The sequence below is a fragment of the Poecilia formosa genome, unplaced genomic scaffold, assembly GCF_000485575.1.
Source record: "Poecilia formosa unplaced genomic scaffold, Poecilia_formosa-5.1.2 Scaffold65, whole genome shotgun sequence".
Taxonomy (NCBI): domain Eukaryota; kingdom Metazoa; phylum Chordata; class Actinopteri; order Cyprinodontiformes; family Poeciliidae; genus Poecilia; species Poecilia formosa.
In genome coordinates, this window is record NW_006800004.1 from 892,925 (window position 1) to 911,371 (window position 18,447).

At 38.4% G+C, this 18,447-nt stretch overlaps 1 protein-coding gene across 2 annotated transcripts in view; it reads left to right on the forward strand.

Moving 5' to 3' along the window:
* naaladl2 (N-acetylated alpha-linked acidic dipeptidase like 2) overlaps positions 1–18,447 on the forward strand; it is a 393,728-nt gene that overhangs the window by 217,789 nt on the left and 157,492 nt on the right. For both annotated transcript variants that reach the window (XM_016672733.1, XM_016672734.1), the window contains 2 exons: positions 3,397–3,516; positions 9,444–9,576. In XM_016672733.1, the coding sequence (XP_016528219.1) occupies positions 3,397–3,516; positions 9,444–9,576 (253 nt within the window). The remainder of the gene's footprint in view (positions 1–3,396; positions 3,517–9,443; positions 9,577–18,447) is intronic.

Consider the following 18,447-nt stretch of genomic DNA (forward strand, 5'->3'; position numbering starts at 1 on the left):
GAATTTACTCATAAAATCAAGCAGAACTACCTTCACTTATTGATCTTTGATTTGACTTTCAGTCATACAGTGTCTATTATGACACAAAATGGGATGTTAGCTACCAGCCACCTTTATACAGACCAACATGTTGCCATCAATCACATTTTGATTCAACTGGACATGAAGTTGGCTGCAGGCCTTGATCCATTTTTCCAGACTTCATTTAGGTTTTGGAATTTGAATAAATTGTTTCCACCCTCTAAACACTCTGGGTAACGGCTGTCGGAATTGCATGTTCCCTGTTGACAACGTTTGATTTTTTAAGGTCTTATCGGCTCTAGTGGCCTTTATTTGATAGTTAGTTGACAGGAAAGTGGGTAATGAGAGAAGGGGAAGACATGCAGCAAAGGTCGCCAGGCCGGGAATCGAACCTGCGAAAGCCACGTCGAGGACTGAGGCCTCCATATGTGGACTTTGCGTAACCCCTGCGCCACCACAGCACACCCACATTTGATTTCCTTTTATTTTCCTCATTCTTTATGACCGCAGTGTGTTTGCAATGAACTCAGCAATGCTGACAGAGGCTCAGTTCCTCCACATAAGGGGCGTGTACTTCGGGGCAAATTGCAACCGCCGGTTGGTCATTTGATGACATTCCCCCTGGAATTATTGACAAATGGCATCATGTCAATTATAAAGTGATTTTTTTTTCTGATACAAAAAAAGGCACAGACCATTGAATCTAAAACGTTCTAAAACTTAAAAAAAAAAAAACATCAGATGAAGATCCAGAGTTTAAAGAGATGCTATAGAAATGGATCCCTAAATATCAGCATCCAACTTTAAAAAGAGCAAATGATGTCCTTAAAGCATACTTCAACGCAACTCATAAAAAATATTGACTAATTCAACCAAGAAGCTAAATGCTCAGCTGGAATTATTCTAGAAGCTTTGTTGATGGTTTTAACAAGAGTGTGATGGATGATAGTGACTATGGTGGTGGGAGTTACCCTGTAATCGATGGGTTGCCAATTTGAAACCCCCCTTTGTATGTCTCAGTCATTGTGTCCTTGGGCAATACACATGACCCACCTCGCCTGCTGGTGGTGGTCAGAGGGCCCAACGACGGGCTGGCAGTCTCTCCTCTGTCAGACTGCCCTATGGCAGCTGTGGCTACTATCCAGTAGCTTGGTACCATCAGTGTGTGAATAAGTGTGTAGGTGGGTGAATAGAGTGTGAAGTGTTTTGGGGTCCTCTGGACTTGACAAAGTGCAAGTACAGGTGAAGTATCGTGGTGGAGGTTCAACTTGGGTACTAAGATGTTGCATTTCAAAATCAGGTTTCCCTGTTATTTTATTCATATCTGTTGGATAATATATGAGATGAAGGTCAAAAAGGTCAGAGTAGACACCTTTTGGTGTAGTTTCTCTACATTCGATGGAGTTTCCCCATAAGGGACAGTCAAGGTAATTTCTATCCTATTTTAAATTGGGAAATATGGACAAGATCACAAAGCACATGACTTTGTCGCATCATCATCTCTGTGTTTATAATTGGTTAAAATATCGTACTTTTCTCTATCCAAAAGGTCACAAGGGAGAAACCAATGCTTTGGCATGACAGAAAAAAGGGAAAGAAATGAACTGATGCTTTACGTTAGAAATGAACTGATGCTTTACGTTAGGCTGATCTGTCTCACATAATTCAACTAAATACACTGACGTGAATTTTGATGCGAGTTGCAGTTTTTCCCTGTGATTTTTATTTTTTTAATTTTTTTATACTTGAATGTGACCATAACTTAGAAATGAAGTAGTAATAAATTATGGGATGAGACCAGTTTAAATAATTGGGCACCATTCATCAACATATTATTTTGTTTGCCCCCATTTCTAAATCTAGTTCGAAGGACACGCATAGTGGGAAAATGAAATATTTGTGTATAATGATGCTAACTCCTTTAGCCAGAGCTGTCACCTCCATCGTTAATTTAACTACCTTGCTAAGATGAAACGGAAGAATGCAAGCCAGGAGGAGGGAGACAGGGATTCAGTTCAAGCAGAACCATTTCAGTGAGCAGGGAGATTATTCAGTATTACATTTCACTGTGCCTTGTACTGTTTCCCAGCCTGCAAGTTAAATGGAAAGACTTTTATGATGCAAATGCAGGCAGCAATGATAAATCTCTCCTGCTCTCTTCTCCTGAACTCCCCTGATTCAAAGCGATGTGCTCTCTCTCACTTTCTCTCTCTTCCTCGCTCCCTCTTTCTCTTTGACTCATTGGCACAGTCCCTCTTTACCACTTGCACGCTTTCTTCCCGCTGCAGCGTTGTGTTACACTCGCCCCCAGGCCACATGAAAAATGAATCAGAGCCAGGTGATGCGGTGAGGGAGTGTTAAAGTGAGGGTGCGGCAAGTAGGAGAGGGATGAATGAGAGCGAGAGACCCCAAAAAGTAACGCTTTGACTTTCCCCAACAACTTCTAGGTCACCGGGATGAGGAGGATGAAAACACTCTCAACGATTCACACAAACAGATGCACTCATGCCAGCAGACAATACTGGCTCGCTTTCAACACCTTTTTAGAATAAAGACTGTATGAATACAAACTAAATAATTTCACAAAATAATTTGTCCAATAATTTAAGCAAGTTTAGCAAAGTTCCCATTTTGATGTTTAATGTTGTAGTTTTAGCATTTTGTTGACTCTTGTGGCCTACCGTAGTTCCCCCGTCAGGACCAGAAAACTCATCAGTACATAAGATGATCTGCAGCACACAGACAGGCCACATTAAGCTTTGTTTTATATTTAAAAAACCTCTTTCTTACCAAATTATTGACTTTTTATTTTTATTTTTGTTCATTCTTAGAATTTCATTCTTGTGGGCAGGTCTACCCACAAGAATGAAATTCTTTTTTCTTTCTGAACACCGGCAGAAAGATAAGGAATAAGGTCTTCCTTTCTGAAGACCTTATTGTAAATTGCTAGTCAAAGAACAGTACGTCCTTATTTTGATGTGAGCCATATTATGACATTTGATAGCAAATGGTACAGTGACACATTGTGGAGCATCTTTGTGTTTTTGGTTTTTCATTTTATCATAGAGATTCTTGATAAAACCTAAACATCTAGACAGACAGATATATTTATTTGTCCTCATAGATAAATTAGTTTGCAGCATTGTCAGCTGGCATTTACATAAAATATATGCATACACAAACATGTAATTAACAATGAGTTAATAAACATACATGAGTAAAAATGTTGTCAGTTTAGCTGAAGGAAACAGCTTTCAGTGGATGTGTATTGTCTGCTAATGTCTAGTATCATCTCTGTATCATATTGACTGCAAATATTGTTAGATTCCTTTTGAAAATATATTTTCTGTAAGAAGCTGCTCTGTTTCTCTCCAGGGAGAGGTGGTGGATGTCCAGTATGCCAGTGTGGAAGACTTGAGAAGAGCCAAAGACTCCCTGAACCTCACTAACCAGATTGCTGTGGTCAAGCTTGGTCAAGCACCCTTATTATATAAGGTAAGAACAAATCAAAGTACAGTAGTTTTTCTGCTGATAAACGCCTCTCATTAATCACTTAAGGTAGACTATTCAGATACTTGACACCAAAATGCAGGGAATCCAGCAACAAAAAGGAACAGATTTGCACACACTGAGGAGAAACATCTTTTGACCTTCAGAAATAACTTGGTTATAACTCAGGCATGTTTCCCGTCTAATAAAAAGATTGATGATTTATCTTATGGCTCTAACTGTAGCATACTAATTGCAGCCTGTTACAAAAGGAATCTTCAACTCAACATGAGCTAATTTGTCATGCACCTCATTTTTTATACAGTGTTTTCTATAAAAATCCTCAACCTGCTCCTTTGCTGGATTCCGTTAGCGTACTAACATTAGCAGTGCTTTGATTGATTAGACCTATTTCTGCTTGGATTTGTTCCAAACTCTGCTTAAAGCAGTTTTGCCATCAATTAGAATATGGCAGGGAAAATACAAATTCCTACCCAGTTAATTAAAACATAAACGTTTACTTGCATGTTAATTGCTCATAAATTTAGCTGCACGTTCCGTTCAGTCAAAAGATAATTTGATTATACAAACCTGCATGCAAACTCTACGAGAATATTTGGTGACAGAAATTTCCTAGTGAATAATTTAAATGTTTACCACAGAAATAAGAATTGGTTGCAGTCAACTGGATTATCGTAATCCTTTCATATAGCTTTTTAAAACACTGGGACTCATCAATAAAATCTAAAATAAAAATAAATAAAAAAACAAGCGGATGTGGGACAGTGGAGGTGACTGCACATTATCTGAATGTACACAGTTGAACACATCACACCATACCGGAACCTGTGGAACCTGTAATGATCCAGTAAGAAGCTGTTGACCCATTTGCTCATCTCCACCTAGTTTGTGACAGAGTTGATCATGTGTTCCTTCTAATGGTGCTGCGAGCCAGCAGCTGAGAGAAATGATTGCCCTTTACATACAAGTGGGGAAAAAAGTGATTGATGAGCCTTGAACTCTCACTAATGAGTGTGTGACGGTGACTGCAGGCCCAATGTTACACAGCCAGCAAGAGTCACACTTGACAAAAGCAAGATGCTTCTGTTTATCTTCATGGTTAAACCCTGTTTGGTTCTATTACACTCAGAGTTAATGTATATCCACTCAGTACTAAATCAGCATATTTTGTTCTGTGAATCAAATGTTTTCAGCCCATTAAGTGGCTTTTAGCTCTGAACATTTTTTTTATTGTTTCTGTCTTTTGGAATGAAATTAAGTTTGCCGATGCGAGACTGGTCAACAGCATGCCAGCTTTTTAGTCCAAATCAAGAGTCACTAAAAGACAGTAAGTGCTCTAACATGTTCTCCTTGTCATCCTTTAAACTCTATATATTTTAGAAGTAGCTGCCTGTGATCCACACACTCTTTATCCCTGGGAATACTATTTGTGTAATTCAAACATAATATACAGCTCTGGAAAAAATAAGAAACCACTGCACACAACCCCATTGAAAACCTCATGGTTGTTCCATCAAATATTGATTAATGAACTCCTCCTGAGCTAAAACGTTAGTATTGTTGTGTCTAAATTAATATTATTGTTTTCTTTGAGGTCTGAAAGAAATGCATCTTTTTTGTTAATTTGACCATTTTTCATTTTCTGCAAATAAATACCACATTTTTGCTTGGAATTTCAGAGACATGTTGTCAGTAGTTCATAGAACAAAATAATAATAATGTTCATTTCACTCAAACATATACCTATAAAAAGTAAAACCAGAGAAAATGATCATTTTAAATGGCCTCTTAATTTTTTTCCACAGCTGTGTGTGATGAATCTTAAAATTTTGCACATCCTTGTTAAAAGGACACAGTATACATTAAAAAGGCCCAATAATCGTGTTGTATAAATGTCCACTCACTTTCCACTGTATGATATGTGGCGATGAACCTGAAGTAAAGCTCAGCTGGATTAATCAGGCACATATGTCCTTTAGCTAAAGCCACAGGATCAGAAGAATCTCATTATTCAAAGATATCAGAATAAAATAAAATAAAAAATCGATTATCGTCTCATGTGTTTTTAAGGATGTTTTCCCAGCTGGTAGTTGAGCAGACTAGGTTACATAGGGGACAAAAACTGCAAAATTTGTTTCATTTCCAGCTGCTGTGTTTTTTTTTCACATTGCAGTGATTCAAATCTGGCTCTAATGTAAAGTGTTATTTTTTTATATGAGTACAACAATTGTGTCTAATATGATTATGAGGTTGTTTTAATTATGTTTTCTGTGATGTCAATTTGTCGCCATTGAGTTCCTTTTGTTATGTGTTTTGTTGGTGTAGGCAGATTGTCAGACTGAGATCAGGTGAGACGAACCCTGGTCAGCGTCCACTTAGGTTCTGAGATTCTCCCAATGCACATCTCAAACAAAATGTCTGACGCTTGTGCACTATGACGTCATAGCGCACAAGCGTCCAGCTTGAGGCGTTGGATGCGTTTTTGAAGTGCAAAACATGTTTGGCCTGAATGCAGCATAATTAAAATTGAAGCAAGAGGAAGACATTTTACTGCTGACAGAGATGATGCCGTTCATCTAGACACTTCGCTCTTCTCAATGGGGGATGCTTGTCTACAGACACACAATTTCCGGTACAGTTTCATAGTGTAGCTTCATTCATGGTTGAGGTGGCACATTTATACATCACAGCCAAATATTAGAGTCATAGTCATACTAGAAAACAGTTTATATTTATGCTTTCATGAAACTGACATTCATTGTTTGTCGCTTGTCCTTGCAGGGTTGTGGTAGTGTTTGTTTGTAGTATTCATTGGGCAGAAGGTGAGGTACACTCTGGACAGTCTGCCAGTCCATCACAGGGAAACACAATATTAATCTTGCATACACTCACCAGGCACCTTTTAATTTTTTACGCACTGTCCTAGTATTGATTTTGCATCTCTTTTTACCTCAGAACTGCCTTAGTCATGGCATAGATTCAAAAAATATATCAGTTATATCCCTCAGAGATTTCCATCTACTTTAAAATGAAATGATGTCAGATTTATATAGCGCTTTTCAGGACCCTCAAAGACGCTTTACAAGGATTCAAACACACATTTATACACTGATGGTGGCAAGCTACTGGATTGTAGCCACAGCTGCCCTCTGTCCCCATATTAATGTAACTGATGGCATCCCATAGCTGCAGCAGATTTGCTAGACACACATCCATGACGAGAATGTCCTGTTCCACAACATCCAAAGATGCTCCATTGATGGAGGTCATGGAGCTACAGTGAATTTGTTGACAAAGCAGTTTGAGATGATTTAAGCTTTGTGACACAGTGCATTATCCTGGGTACACTGCGGTCACAACAGGATGGACACAGACACCAACAACGCTCTGCTTGGTTGATGTGTTCAAATGATTGTCAGGGTGGCCTAATGTGTGCAAAAAATAAAAAATAAAAAATAATAATAATAATAATCTGATACATGCTTTCACTGTATTTATAAAGAACAGATTCTTTTTAAGAAGATTTGCAGAGAGAGTTGCAGATGTAAATAAGTTTACATTCTTTTACATTTTGTAAAATGTAAATTTACATGTTACATTTTTTACATTATTTACGTTATTTGCATGATAAGACTGATTAGCAGTCTTAGCAGCTGCTAAAACTGTCTTAGCAACTGATTTTGTTGCTGTTCTCTCTGTTCGGTGTTATTGCAGAGCAGGACAGAGTTGTGTAGAGTGTGGAATGTCTGTGGCTGGTGTCACATATTCAATAAAACTGTTATTTACACTCGTAAAACAATAAAAAACAGAAACAAGGACGCCTCCCACTGACAGCTGTGAAATACAGCTCTGTTCTGTGACAACTGCAACATCTTTCTGTCTTTCCCATCACTGCTGTTGAATAAATGAATCAAATCATAATCATATCATAATCAAACATCTGAAATCACTCAATCAGAAAATGCATTCAATAAGAATGTAAGACGCTAATTTAGTGATAACTGTTCTTCTTGTGGTAATGTGACAATTTATTGCTGTGCTGTTTTACTTGCTTTTAAAGCCTGATATTAAATAGATAAACACCTCTAAACTGTTTACATGACGTCTGTTGCTTGCTGGAGATTTCCACAAGGTGGCACATCAACAAACTGTAACCGGGTTCGTTTCTCGATTGATTTTTTACCCAGAAAGCACATGGGCAAAAACCATAACCATGAGTGAAACGGTTGGTACTGACTAGTATATGTTCCATTGAGAAGGGAAAGTAACTATAATATATTAATTTCTCATATGTTAACATAAAGGCTCGTTTTGAAGTATAAATTGCTACTTACAGGCATCGCTTCCTGGAATGCGGGGTTCATAACAGACACATGTGTTCATCTGCTCTACCACTAGCAAACCACGTACTGATTAAATAACATAAAAGTCAACCAGTTCCCTAAAAGTCCAACAGATGGCAGCAATGCGCCATGCAAAACAAAACATCCACAGTTTACAGGACACACTTCCTGCTAAAGAGCCCCCTGGTGGTTGAAGAAAAATCCACATATAAACCGGAAAATACAATAAATGAAAAAAAAATCTGAATGCTCTCTGGTATTGTTCAGGGGCCGGACCAAATGTGGAGGCGGTCCGGCCCGTGGGCCATAGCTTGGGGACCCCTGTTGTAAAGCATGAAAAAGCTGAAATAACCAGATTGCATAAGTTTGCCCACACTCGTGCTGATATTTTGTTGAAACATATTATGATCTAATTTTAGAATTTAGTTTTCTTTGGTTGGTGTCGAGCAACATCCCACATTTTGACTGGATAATAGCATTATAGTAATAATACATTTCACTAACAGTTCAGTGTTTTCAGGACGTCTCTTGTTCAGATTGGCTGAGCATCGTCTCTACCGTTCCAAAGCTTTAATTTTCTCACACTGAAGCTGTTCATTTCCTGGTTTTGGCTCACTGTGAAGTTTTAGGCCAAAAATGATCTAGAGGTGTTCATAATGTAATCTACCTTGACAAAAATTCTAGTTTTCTAAATCTAAAGATACCCCACAGTATAATGCTGCCACCACCATGTTTCACTGGTGGTATGCTGCACCTTTGGAGATGTATAGTGTTGTTCTTCTGCCAACATTTTCTAACCTTTTCTGCAAACTATGTACTTTGCTAAATAATGCAGGTGAGCATATTTCACAAAAAAAGCTAAAACTAGAGAAGCAAACAGTTTTTTGAATCTAATTTACTTTTTACATTTCCCCTTAAACCAGTAGTTTTGTTGTGGTTTAATTGTATGACATTAATTTTTATAGTTAAGTCTGGTATTTTAACAGGGGCATGTAGACTGTTTTATATCCACTCTCCACTTATGAAATAAGAAAAAAACTATTTTTCAGGAGTACAACAAGAAAAAGCACTGTATAATGAATATTTCTCTAACTGTTGCTATGATGAAATTCTTTGTCATTGTCTATGGCCATTGTGTCCACTTCAGGTTATTAGTAGGTTTATAGCTTATTAGATGAGTCCTGGTTTTCTTTGTTTTGGGAAGACTTCTTGTTTGCTTGTTTGTGTCTCAGTCATCTTACTTCAGACTCTCATTACAACCTGTTCTCAGCATTAATCAATATGTTCCTCAGTTTGTTTTTCTAAAGATGCAAAATCTATATTTTACATGATTTGTTTGTCCTGTTCAGTTACATTTCAGTTTTTGTGCATAGTTTTCCTTAATGTTAATTTCCTTCTTTCACTGTTTGCAGTAGGTGTTTGGACCTTAGTTTTATTTACAATACCTGTCCTGCCATAAGAAATGTAACTTACAATATGATTATGAATAAGAAGTAAAAATTTTGTTAATTATACCTTGGGAGAATTAGTGATCTCTTTAATTATACTTCTGTGTGTTTTTGTACCCAGCTGTCTCTGTTATCTGACTTCGGTTTTCGAGGCGTTCTTCTCTACATCGATCCCTGTGACGCGCCGCCTGGCCGAAACATCTGGCACGAAGCTTTCAGAGTCACTTTAAATCCTGGAGGAAACCCTTCCTTTGGTAAGTGACCAAGATGTTTGTTTTTTTAATGCTATTAGAATAGATTTCAGCTGATATGATTCTTTAATTCAATTCTGTTGATGGCCTATTATTGTAATTCTCAAATCATAGCACATTTGCTTGTCCAGTGTATTGACCTACTGCTGCACAATAATAGTACCCACAAACAATATGGAAAGTAAATGTACTTAATTCTTGATATAATCTGATATTTTAAAAGTAAATGTAGCAAATAAATATCTTATATTTTGGTAATTCTAACTGGGCTAGAACAAGAGAGGTTCACTGTCATTTAACTTCAGACAGAGTGCGCAGCTTTTTTTTTCAGCATATGTAAACTTCTGGCTCAAACTCAGTAAAGTTATGTGGCATCCAGCATCTTCCCAGTCATAATATTCCAAAGTGTTAAATTGTTTCTGAAGAGGAGATCATTAATTTTTCTAGGGGTGCACCTATGTGAAAATTCTGGCCACTATCGATATCCAATATTAATATTGCAGTTATGTTTATGGATGTTATATGTATCTCCTGATCATTCTGACATGGTGAAAAAACATCCACATAACCCTGGCATTGCTTCTCTGCTCAGATTAAACTCCTCCTACTTTGTGCTGCATCACTAACCAAATACCACATGACCAACCCTCCTCTTCCTCCTGAAACACAAACAGCTGAAGGATGGAAATATATATCGGTTATTAATATCAGCACACTTTACTTATTTTTAAGAAATGACTAATGTTGGCTGATACAGATGTTAATGTTAAATCCGTAATATTTTTATGTTTTGACTGTACTTTGTAACAAACCTTACTCACATTTCTATTCAGTGGCGTTTTTAAAGGCTGACTTAGTTATTTTAGTGGAAACTCATATAAAGTGTTAAGAATGATGAGGCCACTTTGTTAGGCACACCTTGATAGAACCAGGTTAAACTTCCTTTGAATGACCCGATTGAGTGAAACTCACATCTTTATGACGATGACCTCTCTGACTTATGGTTACTCTGTTGGGTGGTTTAACACACACCAACATATAATCTACAACAGGAACAGACTAATCACTAAAAGAACAATGCTAAACAATTTACAGAAATGACTAAAATAAACATAAATCCTACCCACTATGCCTTCAATAAGTCATAGTGGGTGGCATTAGAATAATGCAAATATATAAACTCTGTTTTCAATTAATCAATATTTTCCATCTTCTTCATTGGTCTTTATAATATTAAAATATGTTCACTAAAGAGCAAATCGGCAGGAAAAGTGGGTCTATTATTCACTCACATTAATACTGCTTTACCTCCTTATAACAGGGACATGGCAGGTGACAAAATAGAAGGAATAAACCATCTAATATTCACAAGTTATTTTTTTCTGACATGGCTATGTGAATTTGTTTTGCACCATTTGTTTGGGTTTATTTGGTGCAAAATTGTAAGTGTAAGATTTTTTTAAAGTGTGACTGAAGGAATACAATTTATGTCTTGTACTTTAAGAATCTGAAGAGGTGTAGCTGTTATTTTGTGTTTATGATAGACTGAAAAAAAACAACTTTTGCTCTAAAAATACCTTCATAAAAACAGTCGTATTACTTAAGTTACTTCAGAGTGAGCTTCTCAACATGTGCAGTGTCTTAACACAATACGATGAGGGACTTTGCAAAGGAACACACTGGATTGTTGAATTCACTCAGCCCTGTTACTGATGCTCCAAAAAAGATTTTATGTGATTTTAACAAGTTAAAAAATTATGTTAAACTTAATAAAGTGTGTTATGTTTGAAATTCCAACTCGTAATAAAATTACTAAAAAAAAAATAAAAAAAAAATAAATAAATATTAGTTTGGGCAGAGCTCCATCTACTTAATTCAACACTAAACTGAGTTCATTTTTTGAGTGTACCTTGCGATGACAGCATTCCTCTGTTGCTGCAGACTTTTCTACAGCTCATATGTGAAGTAAATCTCTCTTTCCACCTCATCCCAGAGGTGAACTATTGGATTAAAATCTGGGGTCTGTGGAGGCCATTGGAGACCAATGAAATCCTTTTCATGTCCAGTAAACCAGCTGGAGATAACTGGAGCTTTGTGACATGCTGCGTTATCTGCTGGACGCAGCTATCAGAATACGAGTGGTCATTTAGGAACTGACATGGTCAGCAACAGTACTCAGGCAGGGTTATGATGGTTAATTGATGCCCAGTTAATACCAAGGGCCCAAAGGGTTCCAAGAATCACCACATAATCTCAGGTAGAGATGCAGCTCAATAAAACCACATCTCTACCTCATGTTAGTTAAATAACACCAAAACCCGCCTCCATCCTCTACAACCAGGTCATACACCAGTATTTTAAAACTACGATCTAATGAGGCTAACGTATCATAATATGTGTTGCTGGTTACCTCCACAGAAAATAGATAACTTTTGTAATAAAAGTTATCTATTGGTTCCATGATACAGGAACCAATCACAAGTACAAACCACTGAATTATTAGGTTGATTTAAATAAGTTTCTCTAATTTTGTTGAAGTGTTCTCTCTTGAACATGCTCTCATATCTTACCCTGGCCTCAGGCGGAGGATGCAGTTCTGCTGTATTTAAATCAGCCTCCCAGGGCTCATGTCCTCTTTGACCCCAGTCCTGTCCCCACTTCCTGGTTTTATGCTGGGTCTGCTCAACAGGGATGTGTCATTACCACTCAAGTATCCTTAGTCCTTGTAATAGCCTGAGTGCCATGGTGCAAAGACCTGTTGGTACCCCAGCAGATGTCTGGAGCTGCTGTGTGAGTGTGTGAAGGAGTGTGTACGGTGTGTATTTCACTAGAAGAGAGACAGATGCTGGCCATCCTATCAGATGGCCGGTTCCCCATCAAGGTTCTCAGCGCTAACTGAGCTCAGGAGACCAGAGGATGATAAACGACGCCTAATTGCACATATGTGCCAAAGGTAGTTTGGATATGAAGGTTATTTTTAATCTTCTAAAACATGTCATACAGTAAATGAGAAGAGGGAAGTATTTAGTTTAACAAGGATTTTATCTGTGCATACAGACAACATTCTAGCCGTTTTCACACTGCAAGGAACGGAACGGCACGGCACGCTTCGGTCCGGTTCCCGTACTGCAGGCCTGCTGTGTTTGCATATAACTGAGGACGCCATCGAAGCTGAACCTGATGTCATTATTTTGAAACTAAACAATAGTTTCGATGTAGCGGCTGAAGCCTTTCCTCAGAGATGCGGCGGAAAACTTTCTCTTTCCTCTTTGACTGATCTAGTTCATTCTGTACTCGTTCAATCAGGAAGTAAGCGGAGGGAAATAAATTACCTCATCATGGGACCAGGTAACAGCAGAATATTGAGAGAAATTAATCGCAAATTAAAAGTAGTAATAATAATAAAAATATTAAAAAGAGCACTCTTTACAAAATACAGTAAGAACAGTTTAGTGAGAGTCAGCTAGACCCAATCAACGGCTGACTCTAAACCAATCAGCTGATGAATTCTAAGCAGCCCCGCTTGGCCGGCCCGATTGGAACCACAGCTATTGTGGTTCCAAGGAGCTGGATGGAACCGGGTTGGAAGTTCTAATGCAAACACGGTCGGCGCTACTTTGAACCCGTTCCATGCCGTTCCTTGCAGTGCAAAAACGGCTTCTTTATTTGTCAATGGTCAGATCTACAGAAACTTGAGAATTCACTGAAAAGATGAGTGGTAGCTATAGTGATAGATAACTTGTCACAGTCTATGATATTGGCTTCACAAGAACAAGATGAGATTTCACGATGTTTGTTTTAAAAATGATAGTATTTTGTATTTCCCAGGAATATTGTGGCATTTTATAGTGGAATAAAGTAACTAAAGTAAAAATGCAGTCTCTATCAAATAGGACTTAAAAAAATTGATGTCATAAATTAAGGCCTTGAAATTAGGCCTCTGTCTCTTTAAAAACTCCTGCGTTTATGATGACTGCCTCATCACAACATGGCTTCTCTATTAACCCTTCAACATTTTTGTCAGTGTTGCACTGAGAAGTAGCTGCTCAGCAGATGCACAGTTCCACCAAGTGTTTGCTAATTGTTGCTGGCTAGTCTGAAGAAACTTGGAAACTGCAGCTCTGAGGAGAAGCTGCACCTGGAAGCCATTTCTATGTCTAACCAGGCGTTTATCACTGCTGAATGGTTGCCATTGGAGATTAAAGGATTTCTCAAACATGCAAGAAAGAATCAAAGCAACACTCTAGGTATGTTTTTGATGAATGAATAACTTTTTAACACAACATGAACCTCAGAAATGTCAATTGTACATGATACTACCCCTTTAAAAAAGTGTTATTTTTACAAACACACAAAATAGTTGCACAAATCACTCACTGTGGTTTATAGAATCTGCTTTAGAGGTGGTCAGTATCGGGTTGGGGGCTGGGTGCACCTGCTTTGCCTGGATGGTTCATGTGGTCATTGCTGGTCTGGGCAGTTCTCTGGTTCCCTAGGAAACTGCTTGCCTTTGGTTAGACTCAGTTCTTTCAGACCTCTCCTGTGGGGTAGCCCTCGTCTGGGGTCTCGTCTCTGTTGTTGCCAGGGAACGGCATATTTTGACAGAGGCACCCCTACCTCCATGAAGTGGATATGAGAATGTTGAATTACTGTGATTCACTTATCACATCGCTTTCCAATAAATCTTTACTCAGGCTGTCATTTTTATAATAATCTAATACCACTAACACAGTAATATATAATATTACTGCTTAAATGAAAGATAGATTTTTATTCTCTTTAAATTAAATAAATGAAAGATTATTTCGGTTCATTCACACATGACATTTATGAATCCATACTTTAATGGTTCAGTTTCATTAAAATATTTCAGGAAGCTGCAAAGTCCTCAGATCTCTGGGAGCCACGAAATGGAGAAATATTTCATTTGCTGTCTTTCTATCAGAGCAGAGAGTAAGTTGGAAGTATTCAGACACCTATTCATTGACGTCCAATAATGTCTCATCTAACTGGATATTATTGGTAATATCCAGTAATATCTAAAAGCACTTGAGGTCAGAAAACAGGTGTCATAAATTTTACAGTATTTCATTTGTACCTCAGGCTGCTGGTGTCCCACACACTGAGTAAAACATATATATTTTTAATAGTGTGTGCATCCATCTCCTTATCTTTTTCTGCCAGCTTTTCACTTTTTACACATTAGTTTTATGGAAGAGTTCATAAAAGATTTTCATAGTGTGGAGTCGGGAATCCAGCGTTGCTTCTCTGCAAGAACATCTCTGCTAGTTGGCAACACTGGATCCCAAAAGTATTAACACCCCTAACAAATCGCATAAAAACATGAAAAATGATTTTAAAATTCTCTCTCCTTTAATTTGTTCTATTTTGTATAATTCAACAGAACATTTAAAATGTATGTGTCATGGGAGAAAACGATAAATAATAAAACTTGATTTTACCTGCTTTTCATGTGTGACTCGCTTTAGACAATTATCTTTTTACCCAAGGTCACACATATCTAAGATCAGTGGGGAAAATCTCATTTACAAGAAAGAAGTTCAGAATTTTCTTGACATTCTGTTGTTTTAACCTGTTACCTAAAGCCATAGTCAGCAGAAAGGGTCAGGGTGAAAGTTTTACCAAACCGTGGACGAGACCAGAAGCTGGTCAGTGTCAGCTGCCTCACTGAGAGAATGCTGCAGGAATTTCTAGCAATTACTGCTGGTATTCTGAATGTGACAATAGCATTCTTTGTATGTCTGGACTAAGGATTAGGGTTGAAGACAGAAGGATTATCTTTTAAAAATAAAAACATTCAGGCCTGGTTGTATACCTGCAGTTTTTTTTTATGTTTTTTTTTATCAATGTGGTGCAGTTATCACCAGCTCTAAATACTAGGATTGTGCAATACTTACGCATATTTTGGTTTCAATTCTGACTTAAAGTCAGTATTGCTGAAATTTTGGATCAATCCTCTTTCATCCACCAAATACCAGGCAGCATTGACCCAAAACTGTCTGCTGGAAAACCGAACTTAGAAGGATTTTGTTATTGTCAGAAGAAAAGAAGTCTAGCGATGACCCAGCCAGAGGTCTGTAGGGATGTTTTGTCATTGCTGCATTTTGTAAACAGCAAAATGGCAATAGGGTGTGCAAACTTTTGATAGCCATCATATCTCTCCAACTTGAACCAAAAATGGCAGTTACATTAATAATGTACTCATCATACCTTTCATTAAATGTCAAGTCCTTTTGTGTAAACTGGTTTCACATGTATGCTTTGATTTTTTATTTTTTATTTTTTCATACAGGCTAAATATGAGCTTCTGTTGATCTCTAAGTATCTTGGATAATCAGTGCTCCTGCTGATTACTTGCTTTTCTTTGGTTGGATCTTTAAATGACTCCTAATGGGGTCGAGAGAAAAATTGGATCCATTAGAGCTGTAAAGTGAGCTTGTGCCATTAGTCTGCTAATTCTCCATCAGAACCTACTTAACATGTGCAGTATTATGATGATTCCACAGTGCTGTTTCCTGGCTGCTTGATGTGTTAAGAAAAGAATCATCAGAATTGAATGAGGAGATCCTGAGCCCAGCTCGGTTCGGACCGGGCCCTTTACTCCTCCCACGCTAACCCAAACCCAGCCCTGGTGAGTTTGGAGAACGGAGGCCGTTTGTTTCCAGCAGACCCAGCCGTATCACGCAGATTGTCTGCTGTTTAGTGAGATGTTTAAAGAGCAATCGCCTCGCACCTGTTTTGGGTTTAGAAGCTTTCAGCTTCCAGGTCCTTTGGTGTTTTAAGAGCTTTAAAAAAGCTTCAGTTCTCTGGGGTGTCAACAGTTCCTTCCTTTCAAATGGAGAAATAAGCTCAAAAAAGCTGTGAGTAGAGCTCCCTGGTGGAAACGCTGCCAGTGGAGGGCTGTTTAAAAGTATTGTTTAAAGTCAATATAATTCCACTGTTTGCCTGGGTGCCATATAATATTTCCCCAGACTTTCCCTCCACCTCTCAGTTCATTGTTTGGTCTATGTTGTCTCACTCTGCTCCTTCACTTCCTCCTTCCTCCGCTTGTTAATTTGACTGTTCCATGAGTTGTCACCCAGAGCCTGCTGAGACATACAGCAAAAACAAACCCTCATGCATCTCTCCCAGCTGCGCCGCATATGATGTTGTTTACGTGTTCATGTCACCACGGAGCCGTAATTTGTCTGAGCGTGGGCTTCCGTCGCCAACCATGCGTTTGTATGTTCCAAACTTTCCTTGCGTGCAGCAGTGATGGTTTTAAAGTTTTCCTGCTTCTTAGTGTTGCATCCACACATCCCTGTGTGGATGGCTCCAAGTTTTCTCCTCTTTTTTTTTCTCCCATGTTTAGTAACACTCCAATGACTAAAGCATTAATAAAAGGAGATGTGAGGGGATACAGCTACATGCAGATTCCTGCAGAGACTGAAGTGTTTGCTTTGATACCATCAGCAGGTGTTTGCTGTCAGCCTTACTCCTCGTTCATCAGGTTTGATATGCACCATGCTGCTGCAGCATGCATTTATTCTTGGAAAAGATCCTTTAGCTTGGAGTTCACGGCTTGCCGTACAACTGTTTAGACTCTTGCAAAAGACTTTTTAAAAGTTTTTTGAAAGAATTCACAGAGCTTCACTTAAACAACACAAAGTATCTTACTGATGATAGTTGTTATAAATGGTCAAAATTGTTCTTGACTCATTTAAATTCAGAAAACAACTGATTGTGTAATAATAAATTCTGCAGTTTTTATTGGTTTGTAAAAGTATTTATTACTGGATTCTATTTCAAATGAGAAATTCAAAATAAATTTGCAAGTGTTTTGTGTACACCCCCCCCCCCTCTCACGCTTTGAACTAAAACCAAATGCAACCAAGTCTTCACATTTTCAATAGAGCACAACTTAAGAACTCCTGCCTCAGGTCATTGTCTTGCTGGAGAAGAAATATTCTCTGGAGTCGTAGTTCTCTAGCAGATGGATGCAAAATGTCCTCCAGGATTTCTTTAGATTTTGGTGCTTTCGTTTACTTTCATTACCTTTACAAGCCTTCCAGGCCCTGCTGCTAAGAATCATCCCCAACATGTTGGTGCCATCACCACCAAGTCTAATGGTGTGTTTGGTGCCGGATCAACAAAAAACTCCATTTTTGTATCATCAACTTTCTTTTACTCGACCCTGGAGTCTCCCACCTGCCTTTCAGCAAACACTAGTGGAACCTTCATGTTGTTGTCTCACTCAGTCAGGTGACCTCTATTCCACTCATTATGAGACTAATGGCACCAACCTAATTTTGTTGAATTAGGTTAGTCACTTTAGTGGTGTGAATATTTCTGTGGCCACTTTTGATGTTATTGGAGTTTGATATTTTTGGTGTTTTGGGGGCAATGGATGCCAAGATGGCAGTGTGGAGCTCCCTGACTGGTCCCCAGCCTGTCTTCACCCACTCACACTGGCACAGAGACCATTGCTAGGGGCAATGTCAGAGAGGACCTCCTGCTGGCAGCAAAGGGAGAAGTGTTTCTCCCAAGATGCCTTCGGTGACTATATTCTGACCGAAGAAATAAGCTTTGGCCCCTGGCTTATTTGAAATTCTGCAGAAGGAATCATTGAATGATAGATTCCCCAAAAAGGAGACTCTGACTCCGTCATGAAACTGATACCACTGGCTCCTCAGCCCCAGGCTTGCTTCAGCCCGCAGCTGAGAGCAGAAACCACGGTCCTGCACCAGGCTGAGGATGCTCCAGCGGTCTAAGGTAACATGACATCTATCTATCTATCTATCTATCTATCTATCTATCTATCTATCTATCTATCTATCTATCTATCTATCTATCTATCTATCTATCTATCTATCT